This window comes from Dendrobates tinctorius, unplaced genomic scaffold (genome assembly GCF_039654945.1).
Source record: "Dendrobates tinctorius isolate UK_male_01 unplaced genomic scaffold, ASM3965494v1 ptg000070l, whole genome shotgun sequence".
NCBI lineage: Eukaryota > Metazoa > Chordata > Amphibia > Anura > Dendrobatidae > Dendrobates > Dendrobates tinctorius.
Window position 1 is genome coordinate 55,073,388 of NW_027361738.1, and position 14,491 is coordinate 55,087,878.

Sequence of the window (14,491 nt, forward strand, 5' to 3'; positions counted from 1 at the left end):
CTTTGAGCTCTAGCACGGTGCCAGCGTGCCCTATTTTCAGACTGGCGTATCTGTCGTTTCTTAGCCTGTGGGCATGCTGGCACGGTGGTGAGGGTTATTATTGGCAGTGCTTCGCTGGTACCTTAGGAAACCTTTTATATACGCTGCAGGCAGCGGGTGTGTACTCCATACTGTCAGATCTGTAAACATTCCCTATGATAACACTTACGGTCACAGATGGATAAGCTGCCTTACAGTGAAGGAGCCAGGGTGGCAGGCATGTCTTCAGCTGCCACTTGGGAGGGCAGATAAAGACGCTTTCTTTACCGCCTTCATTGATTAGAGGTACTCATCCGTGTCTATGCCGGACTGTTACCCGTCCGGGTCTGTATTTGCTCTTTACCTGTTTTCTTTAATGACCGCTCAGCGATATCTATGCCCTCTGCGTCGCCTATCCAGAACCTCTTGGAGAAAAGCTGTACTCAGAAACCAAGACCTTCCTGGAGAATCACGTCTTGCAGTTGCATGCGGTAAGAGACCTTCACTCTCCTGGTGTATAAAGCTGCAGCTAGTGTATAATCTTGGCCTGCCGTGTCCCCTCGGACCCCCTATTTGCCACCACCATTCACTTCACAAGCCTATAGAATGTTTTTACTAAGCTCCCCATCGACCCTGGTACCTGCGGGGGTCTGCCAGCACATCGGGGGGTACACTGGCTGTTGTCACGCAGGGTGGAAATGGTTTTGCCATCACACCTTGTCCTTTTATTAATACGCACCTTTCATCTTGGCTTAACACGCGTTATGTATCTATGGGGGAGTGATATCACCGGAAGGCTCAATAATAAATTCCAGCATGGCCGATCATTTGTCTCCCACAATAAGTCACCAGCATGTTATTGCCACCGCACCTTAGAGTGTTGGAAGATAATAGAAAGCTCTGATCTATGGTGACAGTTTTAAAGGAGTTTTATTATTATTAAAAGGGCCCATAGTAGTCAAACACAGAATATTCAGTTACCGGACCCGTGCTCTTTTTCTGCACCCTGCCTGATTCCCGCCAGTCTCTTCACTTTCCAGCTGGAGACGACTTGGGAGCCCTGCTGCCAATCAATAGCCACTGATTGGCAAGAGCGGTGATGTTCTATTTGTGCAGAAAGAAGCGGTCTTATTGCCCTCTCCTCTGGTGGCAGCGGTGACGTCTAGTCAATTAGTGGCTGCTGATGGTTCGAACCCCCGCGGCTGCATGTCTCGCGGCTGATTGACAGCCGCAACATGTAAGGATTGTCTGCTTACTAAGCGATCCCTGAATGTGGTCCGGCTGTCAATCAGCCCAAAGACATGCAGCTGCGAGGTCTCAAACGTATTATTCGAGCACGCCGAAGACACTCAGTGAGCACCAGAGCATGCTGTGATAACACCTTACTCGAGCACGTTCACTCATCACTAATAATTTACTTTGTATTTAACAGAAAGTTTTGGAGTCTGCAGAACAAGTTTTGGTGGTTTATCACCGGTCATGGGAGGAATACAGTAGAGGAGCCGACTACTTGGACTGTCTATATAGGTAAGGAATAGATTAGGGTTTGTTATCCTGATTTAATGGGTACCTGTCCTTTTTATTTGAAAAGAAGAAAAAAAAAAAAAAAAGGATGGCCTTGCTGTCCTTGTCCCCAACATCCATTTATAAGACTGATCTGTGCACCAAAATCCGTTATATGTGCAGCAACTATTCTTATGCCTGTTACTTAACTTACCCCTCACCAATTTTGAATAGGTAGCTCATTTTAATCAACATTCTTCCAGCACAATAGGTGCTGAAGTGTCCTTTCATTTCCCAGCATACATTGCTACTGGCATTGTCCAGTGCTTTACCTACTCTGAAGGGAAAGCCTTCCTCTCTGTTACGCTTGTATGCAGGGTGACAGAATGGAGTGCAGGTCCTGAGACACCCCCTTTACCTGGCCTGGGATTGGCTATAGCAGACAGGTGGCTTTATTTTTTTTTTACTCTGTAAGGTAAAACTGTAGTGTTCACTCACCAGCTGTACCCCTCCTACAGGGCCTGAACTCAAAACGTTTTAGCTTAGTATTAATAGGAGACAGACTTAGAATCATAGAATCGTAGAGTTGGAAGGAACCTCCTGGGCCATCTGGTCCAACCCCCTGCTCAAAGCAGGATTCGCTAAATCATCCCAGTCAGATGTCTGTCCAGCCTCTGTTTGAAGACTTCCATTGAAGGAGAACTCGCCACTTCTCGTGGCAGCCTGTTCCACTCATTGATCACTCTAACTGTCAAAAAGTTTTTTCTAATATCTAATCTGTGTCTCCTCCCATTCAGTTTCATCCCATTAGCCACTTAAGTCCCCCATACACTTGAAATAGCTGTCGGTTCAACTTTGATTCTGGTGGCCGCTATCTTACCATTGCGCTACCTAGCAATGCTGTGTTCTCTATGAAAGAGCCGCTGCCAGACGTCTCTGGTGCTGGCTCATCTCTATGAGAATAAAAGGATTGGCAGTCCAAAATCGGACATGCTGGATTCTTTTCTCTTCTGAAAATCGTCCATTGGGTGGCCCTCATGCACATTAGACTGTCGGCCAAGCCTACCAATATTGGCGGGTTTGGTCTATCTTGGTCTAATATGTATGGTGACTTTTTTGGGGGGTTCCTTTTTCTTGTGGCTGCCAGCTATAAGCCATAGTCCTGTGTCCCCACCAGTGGTATGGAAGAGTAATGTATAATCTTTTACCTACTTTTGGACCGGCCTAAGATGTCAGTGTAGGGTAAGTATCTTGCAGAAGATTGTGTCTTTGTGGGGGCAGGGAGCTGGCTGTCAGACACAACCAGACTTCCCATACAGAAGGCAGAGACGATTTATTACTGTTTGCCTGTCTGATCACTCTGTAGACAGCACTAAACCAGTATTGTGTATACCGACTGGGAAACACTGACAGCTGGGTCCAGGGGAGGAAGCACTATCCTGTGATCACTGGGTGTTGGACCCAAGAACAGGAGCTACTAGGTCTTAGGAGACTGTCAGCTCGGGTATGGCAGGTGGGAGGCTGAAGTTTCACTGCAACTAGGGTTGTTATACCTGCCACAGTCACAGAGGAAATTGGCAATAAAAAAAGAATGTATTATGTTAAAATGTTCCCACAAGGGTTTTTAAGATTTTATGGGTGGGCAGAGTGTTTAAAATAAACTGAAAAAAGTAAAACAGTAAGAGAAAAGAAAGCTTTAACCAAAATACAAACCACATCACAATAAAAAGGTGGAAACTATTAGTGAGAAAATTTAGAGCTGTTGACAGTGTATCTATGAAAAAGCCTGAAATCGATTTAGATGTTGCAGCTCACCTTCCACTTTGAGGATTGTCAGAGCCGGAGCCTTTGTCGTTTCCAGATCTCTTCTGGGACCATATTCTCCTAATGTACTTCTTCAGCACATTTTCCGATGCTGTATAATAATAATGGCCGACATCTGGTCGGGAGCAGCAGCGCCATGGTCTCATGATGGTGATGGGTTCTCCTCCACAGGTATCTCAACACACAGTTCATAAAAAAGAACAAGCTGACGGAAGCAGATCTGCAGTACGGCTACGGCGGTGTGGACATGAACGAGCCGCTGATGGAGATTGGGGAGGTGAGTGTTGTACTAGACATCCCGAGCAATGACCGCAGGCGGGATGAAAACCCCGGGGTCTGTGCAGAAGGCAGGCAGCTGAATCATGGCCGCTCCACTACACAGCTGGTATGGTCATATTCTGTCCAACATGCAATCGGACAATATTAGAACATATCCACTTATAATAGGACTTGTGATTAATAGGGACAATCCTCATGGAAGGAGACATTGAAAAGCAGAAAACAGTCCCAAATATTATTGAAAAATGCCACAAGTTTTTATTGGTAGAAAAATCTGGGTATCTGGGTTGGGAGAGATGGAGACAAACAACCATGTGATGGAAAAGAGGCAAGGACGCACAAAACAGGAGCATGAGCGAAAATAAATAAATTCACATAAATAAAAAATATTCACATCATGGAAGATGATGGTAGATAAATATACAGTGCCTTGCGGAAGTATTCAGCCCCGTGGAACTTTTCAGCCTTTTCCCACATATCATGCTTCAAACATAAAGACACCAAATGTAAATTTTTGGTGAAGAATCAACAAGTGGGACACAATTGTGAAGTTGAACGAAATTTATTGGTTATTTTAAATTTTTGTGGAAATTTAAAAACTGAAAAGTGGGGCCTGCAATATTATTCGAATTCTACTCCAGCAAGACCGGCCTCTTGACAAATCGCTCCATTATTTTTGTCTTTGTGCCAACGTTTTCAGCTTGTGCGCTAGGCGGCTGTCACAAACGTGATATGAATACAGATTAAACTGGTTTCCACTCATAAAAACAACAGTGGTCCCCAAACACTCTTACCTGTAAAATAACAATAAAAGAAAATACTCTCCCTCCGTAGGTCCAGCACCGACTCTCCATGCTGCTCCAGTCTCCGTGTTTTTTGGCTGCAGTGGTGACGTTCTGTCACCACTGCAGCCAATCACCGAGCTCAGCGGCTATGCCAATGAAGATTGCACAAGCTGTGGAGCTTAGTGATTGGCTGCAGTGGTGATGTGCCTGCTCTTCTTGTTATTTTACAAGTATAAAAGCATTGAGACCATTTTTGTTTTGTTTGTTTTTTAAAGTGGAAAACCTTTTTTTTTAATATTTTCATTATTTTGCAATTAATACAGTTACATTTTGATTTGTATTTACCAAGATTTAGAAAAAATGGACTTTATTATTTTTGCAGAAACGGTGAATCTTGTCCACATACTTTGTCCGGTATTGCAGTTTAATACTTTTCAAGTGAGGATTAGACGTAGCCCATGGACAAAAAATGACACCTATCCTAAACCAGACACAGTTTCTTATAGGGCACTTGGTTCTGATCTTTTGACTGACCACTATTTCATGATTGTAGTCGCCTTTGTCTCAAAACAACTCATTGAACATCACCACTAGTGCTGAGCGATCATGCTCGGATCAGGTGTTATCTCAGCATGCTCGGGTGCTAACTGAGTGCTCGAATAATATGTCCGAGTCCCTGTGGCTGCATGTCTCATGGCTGTTAGACAGCCACAACACATGCAGGGATTGCTTAATAAGTGTGCATGTGTTGCGACTGTCGAACAGCCGTGAGACATGCAGCCTCGGGGACTCAGACATATTATTCGAGCACTCGGGTAGCACCCGAGCATGCTGAGATAACACCTGATCCCAGCACACGCTCACTCGTCACTAATCACCACATTTTCTTTATATAATACATTGTGTAATAAATCTGACTGATGAGCGGATCTCCTGAATGTTGCAGTTAGCCCTTGATATGTGGAGGAAGCTGATGATTGAGCCACTGCAGGAAACCCTCCTTCGAATGCTTCTGAAAGAGATTAAAAGGTAGGTAAGATCCGTGATTGAGCTGCCGACTCACTCCAGAGATACTTATTTTGCACTCTTGACCATTTCGCCCGGGTGGCCTGAATGACCGCTCCTGGTGGCCATTTTGGAATAACCCTTCAGCTGCTGGGACAATTTTTATACTTCGGAGATGCATAAATTTGACTCCTTTTTAAAATAAAAAAAAAAAATGCCCAGCTGCAACACATGTAATAATATAAATGGGGAGGGGGGGGGGCGCTAAAAATCGAACACCGAGCAAATAATGCAGGAGATCAGCCAAATCAAGTTGTATGATTACGGTAAGTTAAGAGCAGTGGTTGGAGGCGTCCTGTAAAAGTCGAGGTCCTGCAGCTTTATCCTGTCCTTAAGCTGGAGTCACACATAGCGACTTACCAGCGATACCGACACCGATATCAAGGTGTCAGGATCGCTGGTAAGTCGCTATGTGATCGCTGGTGAGCTGTCACACAGACAGCTGCACCAGCGATCAGCACAGCGATGCCGAGCGCCCGACATCGCTGGTCATCGCTGGCCATCGCTGTAAAAAATAGAATTAAAATAAAAAATATTGTCATTCTCACCATCCGACGTCCCGTTCAGCCATCCTGCCTCTCTCCACGCTCCGGTCCCAGTAATCCTTTGCAAGAATGACCGCGAGACGTCACGGTCTCGCGGGGCGCGAAGTCTCGCGGTCATTCGTGCAAAGGATCACTGGGACCGGAGCGTGGAGAGAGGCGGGAATGCTGCGCGGGACGTCAGAAGGTGAGAATAACAATATTTTTTATTTTAATTCTATTTTTTACAGCTGATCGCTGGTCTCCCGCCTGTCACATGCAGCGATGCGTGCTGGCCAGCGGGAGACCAGCGACCAAAAATATGTCCAGAGGTTTCTTACAGCGATCAGCGATACCGGCAGGGGGGCCGCTCGCTGATCGCTGTCACACACAGCAATCTCGCTGGTGAGATCGCTGTTCCGTCACAAAAGTTCTGACTCAACAGCGATATCGCTAGCAAGATTGCTATGTGTGACTCCCGCTTTAGTCATCAGCAGTTGTCTCAGCCAACTTTTGTGTCTGGAAGTCTTCAGTAGATATTTTTATTAACATATTAGATCGCTTCCTCCTGGCATAATTGTGCTCTGAAGATTGTGTCTGTAAGCACACTATTAAAGGGGTTGTCTGCTTCCGAGCAGACCATCCTTAAAGGGGTTTTCTCATGAACAAGTTTTACTCCATAGACTTTGGAATAATAATTTCCACGATTGGATGCTTTTAAATAAAATGTTCCTGTGCTGAGATAATCTTATAAATGTGCCCCTGCTGTGTAATGGCTGTGTCTCACCGTGCAGGAGCATGGCCTGATCATACCACTGCTCCAGTCACACGCGGCTCTTCAGATCCCCGATTCTTAGGATCAGTGGGGGTCCCAATAATCTGAAATCCAGCGACCAAGAAGATGTTCCCTCTCACATGATTTGGAGATTACTTTGACACTTTTTAAGAACACTTTTAAGTGGACATCCCCTAACTAAATAGACAATCCCCGCATGTGTTGTGGCTGTCGAACATCCACGAGACATGGAGCCGCTGGGACTCAAACATATTATTGGAGCACGTTCGCTCGTCACTATACCTCACCAAAATGAAGGTCACTGCTGCAGATGAGCTTCCCTTCCTGTCTTGGAAAGAAGGTACATTTCATTTATACACTGCTGGACTATTTTCATGTGAATGGAGCGATGGTCACTCACACGCCGCCATGAGTGATGGTTACGCACGCCGCCACAGAGCCATGCCCTATATATGGGGCTGACGGAGAGTCCAGAGGAGGGGTAGCGCCGTCCGCCCCCAGACAATGAACGCAGCAGGGGTGCACATGCATGACTACAGGGGACACAACCGCTCCGTCCTCTGTATCTGTTGGATTCCCAGAGCCCTGACCCCCAGCGATCAGCGACTTAACACCGATCCTATATGCATTAGCCTGGGAGCAATTTTGGGGATTTTCTGCTTTGTCAAGTCTGTTGTTTTTCACAATTTCTTCTTTTTCTTTTTCTTTAATTTTCAGTGATCGATGTGGGGAAGACCCAAATCAAAAAGTAATCCACGGGGTTATCAACTCCTTTGTTCATGTTGAACAGTATAAGAAAAAATTTCCCTTAAAGGTACTGAATCTCGTAGGTTTCTGCTTTGTGTTTGTTTTGCAGTGTTTCTTCCAGTTTATGGCTTTATCTTACCTGTTGTTTTGCGTTTTTTTTTTTACTTTTTTTCTTTTCAGTTTTATCATGAAATTTTTGAGTGGCCTTTTCTGGCTGAAACAGGGGAGTATTACAAACAAGAGGCTTCAAATTTATTACAAGAGTCAAACTGCTCACAATATATGGAAAAAGTAGGTATTACTACTATACTTTTATTATTACTATTGACATGTAAACAGGATTTTATCTTGACCTATACTTTTCTGATTGGTGGATGTCCGACTACTGATACAAATCAGCTCATTTAAAGGGGTTTTCCACTTTAAAAAAAAGGCTTGTCCCCAGGCACAATTTTTTTTTAAAGTGCTTCACTCACCCACCTTGGGTCCAGCACTAAGCTTCCACCGCTGCTCCCGTTGCCTGTCATTGTCCGCAGCGCTGGTGTCGTGTGGACTGCACTGCAGCCAGTCTGTGAAGTCACCGGCTTATGCTATCTACTCAGGCAGAGCCACCGAGCTCACTGATTGGCTGCAGTGGAGAGTTGACTGTGGACCGAGGAAGGTTGAGTAAAGCACAGTTTGTTTTCGGAAAACAAACCATACTGGATACAGGAGTTTTCTGTAGATGGGTAACTGCTATAAGGGCCTGTGATGCCCCAGTAGTAGCACAGCTGTATATGTTGTGTAGTGGTACTGCTTGCTGTGCCCTGTTCACTTGCATGGAAAAAGAGCTTGCAGTACCATTCATGGCCACTACATACTCTATGGAGCTGTGCCATTTGCGCTGTGTCATGGTTTCTTCAATCGACTGATCAATGGAGGTGCGAAGAGTCCGACTTGAATCAAACACATATTGATCGGTTATCAGTATTAAAGTGCCAGAAAATCAATTTAATGGCATTTTAGAAATAAACATTTTTTAAACTGCTCATACAGCACATCAATTTATAATTTTGAAAATTATCTGAAGGCTACAGCTAACCATAAATGGTCACAAGAGTCATCCAGACTAGGAAAACAAAATCTGAAAATTTGTGACAGTTTTGCTGGGCACATAAATCCAGTCTGTTAGCGGCGACCTTCCCAACTACCCCTTAAATGGAGAATGTGGAATGCAAACTTAATGGAGTATTCCCATCTCCAAGATCCTATCACAGTATGTAGTAGGTATAATAATATTAGCAAATTCCTCCAGTTAGAAATGTAGTATAGTTCTTCTGATTCACTATGTCGCTTAACCTATGTGCAGGGCACTGCAGTAGCTTTAGGTATCCATAGTTACAACCACTCATATAGTGACAGTTACTTAGTTGCTAGTCGTAACCATAGATACCTAATCTGCTGCAATGCCCTGCACATGGGGTAGCATAGCGAATCAGGAGAACTATACTACATTTATAATTCGAGGTATTTGCTAGCATTATCACACCTACTACTTATTGGGATATGACCTGGGAGATGGGAATACCCCTTTAACAACACAAAAGCCGTTGTTTCCTTTTTATGAACTTATTTATTAAATTGATCTGTGTTTGTTGTGATGAGATTTTTTTTTTGTTTTATATGTCCATTTAGATTTTAGGTAGATTAAAAGATGAAGAAATTCGATGTAGAAAGTATTTAAACCCCAGTTCATATACTAAAGTGATTCATGAATGCCAACAGAGAATGGTCGCCGACCACTTGCAGTTCCTACATGCAGAATGTCACAATATCATTAGACAAGAAAGGAGAAGTGGTAAGTGGATTATGTGTGCTATTACATTGTTAGCAATGGTTGTCCAATAGGTAACTTGTTGTTTTGTTTATTTTTTTTTTTTTTTGGCGAAAGTTCAAATAGGTTTAAAAATATACAAAAGGAGCAATCTGCACCTCATCTGTGACCTACGCCTGTGCTTTAATGCTGACAATTCCCTTGCTGCGCCATACCTCCTGCCACGGTGATATTGTCCCAAATCATGGACCTTTGATCACGGCACAGTCACTAATCAGTGGCGGCAGCAGTCGCATGCCTATTGGCCGTGATTGGCAGCAGCCCTTTACATGATCCTCTTTTATTATACAATCGTTTACCAATCCAAAATTCTAGAATGAAAGATCAGTGTATCATTGCTGTAGTCAGAGCTTCTGATCCCCAGATGTAAACCATAAGGCAAGCTGCCATTATTAGAGATCTTTCTGTTAAATGGAATTTATCAGCAGGTTTTTGCTATGTAATCGGCGTGATGTAGGGGCAGAGAGTCTGATTCCAGAAATGTATAAACAAAATAGGAGAGAGAAGGGGGCGCTCCTGGTGTGATATTTGGTGGTCAAATGGAGGAGGTTGAGAACAAAGTACACTAACCTGCCGTGGTTATGCCGCCGGCATAACCACGTTTGCAGAGCCTGCAGTGCTTATTGTGCACCATTCGCCGTCCCCGCTTCCGGGTTCAGAAGTTTCCCGGTCACGTGGATCGTCACGTGATGCTGATGTCACCGCAGGTCCTCTGTCTTTCAGGTCCTGCAGAATGGTTGATAGTCTGCTGGGTCTGTGCTGCACCAAGCCGCCCGCCCAAAGGGGTGCACAATGTAGGAAAGGCATGGCTGGTTATGGCGCTCAGACCAAGACAGACACTTGTTTTAGATAGAAAGGAAACTTCTTTATTAGGTGATCCTGATGAAGGTGGATTTACCGCTGAAAAGCTTTGTGAGGAGATGATGACCAAGTAAAGAAGTTTCCTTTCTATCTAAAACAAGTGTCTGTCTTGGTCTGAGCGCCCTAACCAGCCATACCTTTCCTTTCCTGCACTGATTCCAGCAATGTGTCATTTAGTTTACTGGCTGCAGCAGTTGTGAAAGAATCACGGTTTTCTGTGCTGCAGAGCTTGGAATAACCCCTTACCAAGTGACATCAACGTGAATAAGGGTCAAGCAGGACCGGGTCCCCAATATGGATACCTAGCAGTGGGGCGCTATATAAAAGTAATCTCCCTTAGGCTTATCTGTACGGAGAGCAGAAACATGAAACGTAACCAAAAAAAAAAATGAACTGGAGTCTAAGTTGATCTGCATGCAAAATCTAGGCGCATGCTCACACTGGTCATTAGAGATAGTAGTAAAGATGCGCAATCAAAAACAGGTATCGGTGTTGGCCAGACTGGAATCAATCCCAGGTACTGAAGCAAATGTGTGTTTATTATTTTGCACAAAAGTTCACCACAGTGATAAATGACAAAAATTGAAGAAAAAAAAAAAGTTTTCCAAATGATTTCTTATGGTGTGTGCACACGTTGCGGATTCTGCTGCGGATCCGCATCGGAATTGGCCCTGCGGATCCGCAGCAGTTTTTGCTGCGGTGTACAGTACCTTTTCAATGGAAAACAAAAACCACAGTGCACATGCTGCAGATTTTTCCGCGGTTTCAAATCCGCAGCATGTCACTTCTTTGTGCGGAATCCGCAGCGGTTTCACACCTGCTACATTGTGAGGTGTCAAACCGCAGGGGAAAACTGCAGGTCTTTTGACCTGCGGATTTTGCAAAATCCGCTCAGAAAATTCCGCAGCAGAATTCGTAACGTGTGCACACATCCTTAACGTTTCGACCCGACTCTTTCTCAAATTTGCAAAAAATAAAGCAAACCTCAGTGTGTTGTACAAATATACAGGTGATAAGTCATAGTTCAGTGATTAAGACAAAATCAGAAAAACTTTAGACTAAAAATATAATGCTATCTCCTGTAATATCCATCTAAGCTAACTAAGGGTTGGACATTATCAAGGTAGCAAAAGAGAAGAGATAAAAAATTTTTTGCCAACTTGTATATTTCAAAGCAGTCTGCTGGAAAACCAGATGGTCGGCATGGGCACCACAGCGTTGTTAATCCTTGTAAAACTCTTATCTGTGCAATCCTCGGTAGGGAAACCATTTATGCCACAGACCCTGGAGTTGTCCCCTCAGTGTAGAGATGGTCTCCTGGCTGCTTGTACCGTATCGGACTGTAATCCAGCGTAGCTTAGTTGGGATTACCTTATTCCTGAGAGATGTAAGGAAATGCTCCATGCAACTTCGTCCAGCTCTGCTCATTACTTGCCTTGTTCTGAGGAAAACCTATGGGTCCACACCCAGCGCACGGAGCTGCCCAGGCAGGAATATGGAATAAAAAATGGTGGATCCAGCGCTCGAAAAAGCAAGTGTTTCTTTATTTTAAAATTTCAGAAAAATTTTTTGATTTAGAACACATTTTAAAAAATTCAGGTGTGCAGACGGCCAGAGCGAACATTAGTTAGCCGCATGTAGCATAGACGATCCTACGCGTTTCGGCATAGAGCCTTACTTTTTTTTATTACATTATCAAGGTGGGTCATGAAAGCGACAAAATCCAATTTGACAATGGACGGAATAGTACGTCATCGCGATCGACCATGTACACGGGGGATCGCCGCCAAGTGTCAGCTTCTCACAGCTGACATCCAGCACTAGGTGCCAGGATCGGTCACAGATCCTGGTGCCAAGGTCTGCATCTGTGCATGCGCTTCCCCCCGCGGCCATTTTCCCAGAGTCTACCGTAATATAAATCATGGAAGTGCACGAGTCCCGGGCTTGCACAAAATGTCAGCGGAGCCCCTCCAAACACCCCCTCATCCCCAGCCTGCAGCAACACGCCGCTCTTGCCTTCTCCAGCAGCGACCCTGGGACCCTGCTCCACCGCGGCCGGTTAGGTATATTCGAATTATAAGACGCACCCCCATTTACCTCCAAATTATAATCCGAAAAATACGGTAAGTCTCTGTAGGTTACGTGCCAATTTACAATTCAGAACCAATAAGTCTTGATTTTTCCTACGCCTCATTGGGGGACACAGTGTGGGTGTTATGCTGCTTGCCACTAGGAGGAAACTAAGTAAACCAGAAAAAAAGTTAACTCCTCCCCTGCAGCATACACCCTCTCGCTGGATGAGATTTCTCCAGTTCTTGTTTAGTGTCTGTAGGAGGCACTTGGGTCTGGTTTCAGACCGCACCGTTTTTTTTTTATTTTTGAATTTTCTGTAAATTTTTATTTTTTAATTAACGTAGTGAAGGGGGCGTCAGTTCCTTTCTACGGCCCGCTCTCCCCCGAACCAACAGGCAAGCACGCGTATACCTCCCTGTACACTTTCCTGCGACAAATGGGGCTGATTCCTCTGACGATGGTTCCCTTACGGTCGGTACTCCACGGCTACGAGGGCAAGCGCAACAGGATGTAGCACAGGAGTGCATGGAGAAGGACTTGAGCAGCGCTTTTTCAAATGCCCTGACCCCGATCAGCAACGACCTGCCTGAGCACAGGAGTGGAGGTATGGGGTCGGGTCCTGCCCCCTGGGAGAAGCGCCAACTTAACGTCAGCGGCGGTGCACCGGCGCTCCATCGGGTTCCCCCCCCTTCGCTCTCGGCACTCGGGTAGGCAAAAAATTCAGTCCCCAGCTTTTCCGGCCTGCTAGGCCACAATTTGAATGGCGCCGCCCTCTCTCCGCTCCCGGCGCCTACCGTGGGTAGGCCAAAAATTAAGTCCCCGGCTTTTCCGGCCTAACTAGGCTGCAATTTGTTTAGCGCCGCCCGCACTAACGTCGCCGCCCCCTCCTCTTGGTGCCTTTCATTATTTACGAGACGTGCAATTCTATTCTCAGGGGCCATGTCTTCAGCTGCCATTAACCCTTTCATGAGCGCTATGCCTGCTCTGGACAGCCGGATACCGGGTGACACCACAAGGCCACCGTTTTTTTCCTCCCGGGGAACCCAGCACAGGACCGGTTAAGCTGCATCTGCCCTCAGATTAAATCTTAACCCCTTCACGGCACATTCCCTGCAGCTGCAGACAGATTCTGCCGTTAACCCTTTCAGGAGCGCTATGCCTCAATCTAAGGCTAAACAGGCTGTTAAAAAGCACACTGCGTTTTTTACCGTGTGTACCCCTTGCAAGTCTGCCTTACCCAGTGCACAGACTAATCCGTTATGCACAGACTGCGACCCAAACTGCGCCCTGACCTGCACTCCAATGTCCCTCGCCGCAGCTGCTGATGGGCCTCCTGCGTTTAGTAACCCTGAGTGGGCTGTGTCCCTGTCACCGTCGGTGGAGTCTCTGACCCAGGCAGAAAACGTCCTTACCTCCCGAGGATGGCTCTGGCATCGGCCGGGAACCGTCCCCCAGCAGGGACCTTATTCGTCCAAGGGACGGTCAGCGCCTCAGCATCGGCGACTCCTGTCTCTCGCTCGCCCTCTCCTGAGGTTCACAGCGAGCACGGCTCTGAATTCGAATCTGACACGTCAGCCCCTCAGAATCTCCCGACCGATTAAGAGTCGCTTGATTCTCTTACAGAATCAGTCAACAGGATTCTGCGGTTGGATGAGGAAAATATTCCCGCTCCAGCACACCCTAGCTCGTTTAAGAAAACCTAGTGTGTGCGCGCACGTTATTTACCAGCCGTCCAGAAACATAGGGATCGGCCACATGAGCGGTTCACAGGGCAAAAGTCTACTCAGGCTAAATACCCTTTTCATCCAGACCTAATGTAGGATTGGTTACAGTCCCCTCCGGTGGACCCTCCTGTATCGCCTCTTGCTTCTAAAACGCTCCTATCTGTTTCTGAGGGTTCCTCAGTCAGAAACCCCTCCGATTGTCAAATTGACTACCTTGCCCATTCAGTTTTTGAAGCTTCAGGAGCAGCGTTTTTTCGATTTTTCGCAGCAATTTGGGTCACTAAGTCAATGGCCGCTTGGGCAGAAGTTCTGGTTACTTCCTTCCAAGGCACCAATCTTCCTCCGGAGGCAACCACTATCGCCAGGCAGATAATTCACGCAGCTGTCTTTCTAGTAGACGCTTCTTTTGATGCTGCCAATTG

At 45.7% G+C, this 14,491-nt stretch overlaps 1 protein-coding gene across 4 annotated transcripts in view; it reads left to right on the top strand.

Moving 5' to 3' along the window:
• The window catches only part of CUL2 (cullin 2), an 82,370-nt gene that overhangs the window by 27,522 nt on the left and 40,357 nt on the right, over window positions 1-14,491 (top strand). For all 4 annotated transcript variants that reach the window (XM_073581659.1, XM_073581660.1, XM_073581661.1 and 1 more), the window contains exons 3-9: window positions 407-509; window positions 1,451-1,545; window positions 3,517-3,622; window positions 5,356-5,438; window positions 7,509-7,605; window positions 7,719-7,829; window positions 9,213-9,375. In XM_073581659.1, coding sequence (XP_073437760.1) covers window positions 407-509; window positions 1,451-1,545; window positions 3,517-3,622; window positions 5,356-5,438; window positions 7,509-7,605; window positions 7,719-7,829; window positions 9,213-9,375 — 758 coding nt within the window. The remainder of the gene's footprint in view (window positions 1-406; window positions 510-1,450; window positions 1,546-3,516; window positions 3,623-5,355; window positions 5,439-7,508; window positions 7,606-7,718; window positions 7,830-9,212; window positions 9,376-14,491) is intronic.